Below are 3,008 nucleotides of genomic sequence, written 5' to 3'. Positions count from 1 at the left end.
GTGCTGACACCTCCTTCCCTGTGCCCTCTGTGTCCCCCCAGACCGACTGCTTCAACTACGTGCGCTTCCTGCAGAGCTACAACAGCTCCCACCTCTATGCCTGTGGCACCTATGCCTTCCAGCCCAAGTGCACCTACATCGTGAGTGCACCCCAAGGGGGTCCCCAAAATCTGACAGCTCCTCCTGCCCCCCGGGATGAGGCTCCAGGAGCATCCCTGAGGGGTGTCCCTGTCCCTAGGAGTGGCATTCAGGGCTGCCCCTGGGCACACAGGGCTGGTCTTGTGCCTTTGAGGGTGTCTGCTGTGCCCTTGGAGTGGTGTTAGGGTGTTCCTGTGCCCGAGGGTTTATCTGGGCTGTGTCCCTGTCCCACAAGGGTGGGGTGTCCCTGTCCCAGAAGGGTCATCTGGGGTGTGTCAGTGTCACCAGGGTCATCCAGGGGTGTTCCTGTCACCAGGATGGATCATCCAGAGCTGTCCCTGTCCCCAGGAGCATCATCTAGGGGTGTCCCTCTGCATAGGAGGGTCATCTCAGGGAGTATCCTTGAGCCTGGGGCCAATCTGAGTGTGAGGAGACATGACCTGGGCAGGGGGTCAGGACCTCCACTCACTCCTGTGCCCCCCCAGGAGCTGTCTGGCTTCACCCTGGACCAAGTGGCATTTGAGGACGGCAAGGGGAAGTGTCCCTACGACCCCACCAAGGGACACACTGGCCTGATCGTGGGTAGGTGACCCCACCAGGCACCCACTGGGGTCTGGGGGGTACCCACTGCACCCCTAACCTCCTAAACTCCTCCCTGACAGATGGAGAACTGTACTCTGCCACCTTCAACAACTTCCTGGGCACGGAGCCCGTCATCCTGCGCAACCTGGGCCCGCACTACTCCATGAAGACGGAGTATCTCACCTCCTGGCTGAACGGTAGGGACAGGAGGGACACGGGGCAGGGAGGGCAGGGACACCCCCACGCTTGGCACGGGGTGGCAGCCTGGCTGTGCCCTCCTGTCTGCCAACAGAGCCCCACTTCGTGGCCTCGGCGTACGTGCAGGAGAGCGCGGCCAGCAGCACCGGCGACGACGACAAGGTCTACTTCTTCTTCAGCGAGCGCGCGGTGGAGTACGACTGCTACGCCGAGCAGGTGGTGGCCCGTGTGGCACGGGTCTGCAAGGTACAGGGAGGGCACCCTGGGTGCTGGGCACACCAGCCTGGCGTGGCTGGGCCAGTGGTGACCCTGGCTGTGCCCAGGGGGACGTCGGTGGCGCTCGCACGCTGCAGAAGAAGTGGACCACGTTCCTCAAGGCTCGTTTGGTGTGCTCAGCACCAGAGCAGCAGCTCCACTTCAACCGTCTCCAGGCTGTCTTCACCCTGCCCGGGGCTGAGTGGCAGGAAACCACTTTCTTCGGGGTGTTCCAGGCTCGGTGGTGAGCGTAGGGGAAGGGGCAGCACTGGGGGGGCTTGGGATGGGGGTTGTCCCCCCACCAAAACCTGCCTGTGCCTTGCAGGGGGGACGTGGACGTCTCGGCCATCTGTCGGTACCACATCCTGGAGGTGAAGAAGGCGTTCGAGGGGCCCTACAAGGAGTACAGGGAGCAGGCACAGAGGTGGGGCAGGTACTCAGATGAGGTGCCAAGCCCCCGGCCCGGAGCGGTGAGTGCTGGGAATGGGGGGCAGGAGGGGTGGGATCCACCTGCGTGGCTGGTGGTGTCCCTCATGCCACCCTAAGAGGGATTGGGATCCATCTGTGCTCCTCACGGTGCCCTCCATGCCACCCTAAGAGGGATTGGGATCCATCTGTGCTCCTCACGGTGCCCTCCATGCCACCCTAAGAGGGATTGGGATCCATCTGTGCTCCTCACGGTGCCCTCCATGCCACCCTAAGAGGGATTGGGATCCATCTGTGCTCCTCACGGTGCCCTCCATGCCACCCTAAGAGGGATTGGGATCCATCTGTGCTCCTCACGGTGCCCTCCATGCCACCCTAAGAGGGATTGGGATCCATCTGTGCTCCTCACGGTGCCCTCCATGCCACCCTAAGAGGGATTGGGATCCATCTGTGCTCCTCACGGTGCCCTCCAGACTCCAAGAGGAGGTGGAATCCACCCATGCTCCTCAGGGTGCCCTCCATGCCCTCCAAGATGTGGGGTGGGATTCACCCTTGCCTTCTGGTGCCCTCCATAGCCTCCTAAGAGGATGTGGGATCTATCCATGTACCTCATGGTGCCACCTGTGCCCTCCTAAGAGGATGTGATACCTGTCCACGTGCCTGATGATGCTCCTCATGCCATCCTAAGAGGGTGTGGGATCTATCCATCTTCCCACTAGTGCCCTCTGTGCCCTCCTTAGAGGGTGTGGGATCCATCCACGTGGCTGGTGATGTCCTTCAAGCCTTCCTAAGAGGGGGTGGGATCCACTCATGTGCCTGTTGGTGCCCTCATGCCCTCCTAAGAGGAGGTGGGATCCATCCACGTGGCTGATGGTGTCCCTCAAGCCCTCTTAAGAGGAGGTGGGATCCACCTCTGCTCCTGACAGTGCCCTGGTGCCTTCCCTCTGCAGTGCATCACCGACTGGCACCGTCAGAACGGCTTTGCCAGCTCCCTGGAGCTGCCTGACAACACCCTGAACTTCGCCAAGAAGCACCCACTGATGGACGAGCCCATCCTGCCGCAGCGTGGGCGCCCACTGCTCCTCAAGAAGGATGCCAACTTCACCCAGCTGGTGGTGGATCGCGTGGCCGGGCTGGATGGTGCCGTCTACGAGGTTCTCTTCATTGGCACAGGTACCCACGGGCACCCGGGGAGGGGACACCTCTCGCGGTGTGGGGACAGCCCTCAGTGCCAGCTGTGCCTGCAGGTGACGGGTGGGTGCACAAGGCACTGAATCTGGGCACTCGCATCCACCTGGTGGAGGAGCTGCAGGTGTTTGAGCCAGCACAGCCCGTGGAGAGCCTGGTCCTGGCGGGACGGAAGGTGAGCCGTGGTGTGGGCATGGGGTGGTGGCACAGGGATGGGGCTG

General features: G+C 62.4%; 1 protein-coding gene across 1 annotated transcript in view; it reads left to right on the top strand.

Moving 5' to 3' along the window:
- Positions 1 to 2,962, top strand: part of SEMA4C (sema domain, immunoglobulin domain (Ig), transmembrane domain (TM) and short cytoplasmic domain, (semaphorin) 4C) — a gene marked incomplete at both ends in the record, with an annotated part of 3,077 nt that extends 115 nt beyond the window's left edge. Inside the window, 8 exons of the mRNA XM_009071381.1 lie at positions 32 to 140; positions 624 to 720; positions 801 to 917; positions 1,013 to 1,164; positions 1,242 to 1,417; positions 1,499 to 1,643; positions 2,550 to 2,772; positions 2,847 to 2,962. Of these exons, the coding sequence (XP_009069629.1) occupies positions 32 to 140; positions 624 to 720; positions 801 to 917; positions 1,013 to 1,164; positions 1,242 to 1,417; positions 1,499 to 1,643; positions 2,550 to 2,772; positions 2,847 to 2,962 (1,135 nt within the window). The remainder of the gene's footprint in view (positions 1 to 31; positions 141 to 623; positions 721 to 800; positions 918 to 1,012; positions 1,165 to 1,241; positions 1,418 to 1,498; positions 1,644 to 2,549; positions 2,773 to 2,846) is intronic.
- Positions 2,963 to 3,008: the final 46 nt, after the last annotated feature.

Source organism: Acanthisitta chloris, unplaced genomic scaffold, assembly GCF_000695815.1.
Source record: "Acanthisitta chloris isolate BGI_N310 unplaced genomic scaffold, ASM69581v1 scaffold19463, whole genome shotgun sequence".
Taxonomy (NCBI): Eukaryota; Metazoa; Chordata; class Aves; order Passeriformes; family Acanthisittidae; genus Acanthisitta; species Acanthisitta chloris.
The sequence above is the reverse complement of the archived record's forward strand: the minus strand, read 5'-3'. Positions and strand labels throughout refer to the sequence as shown.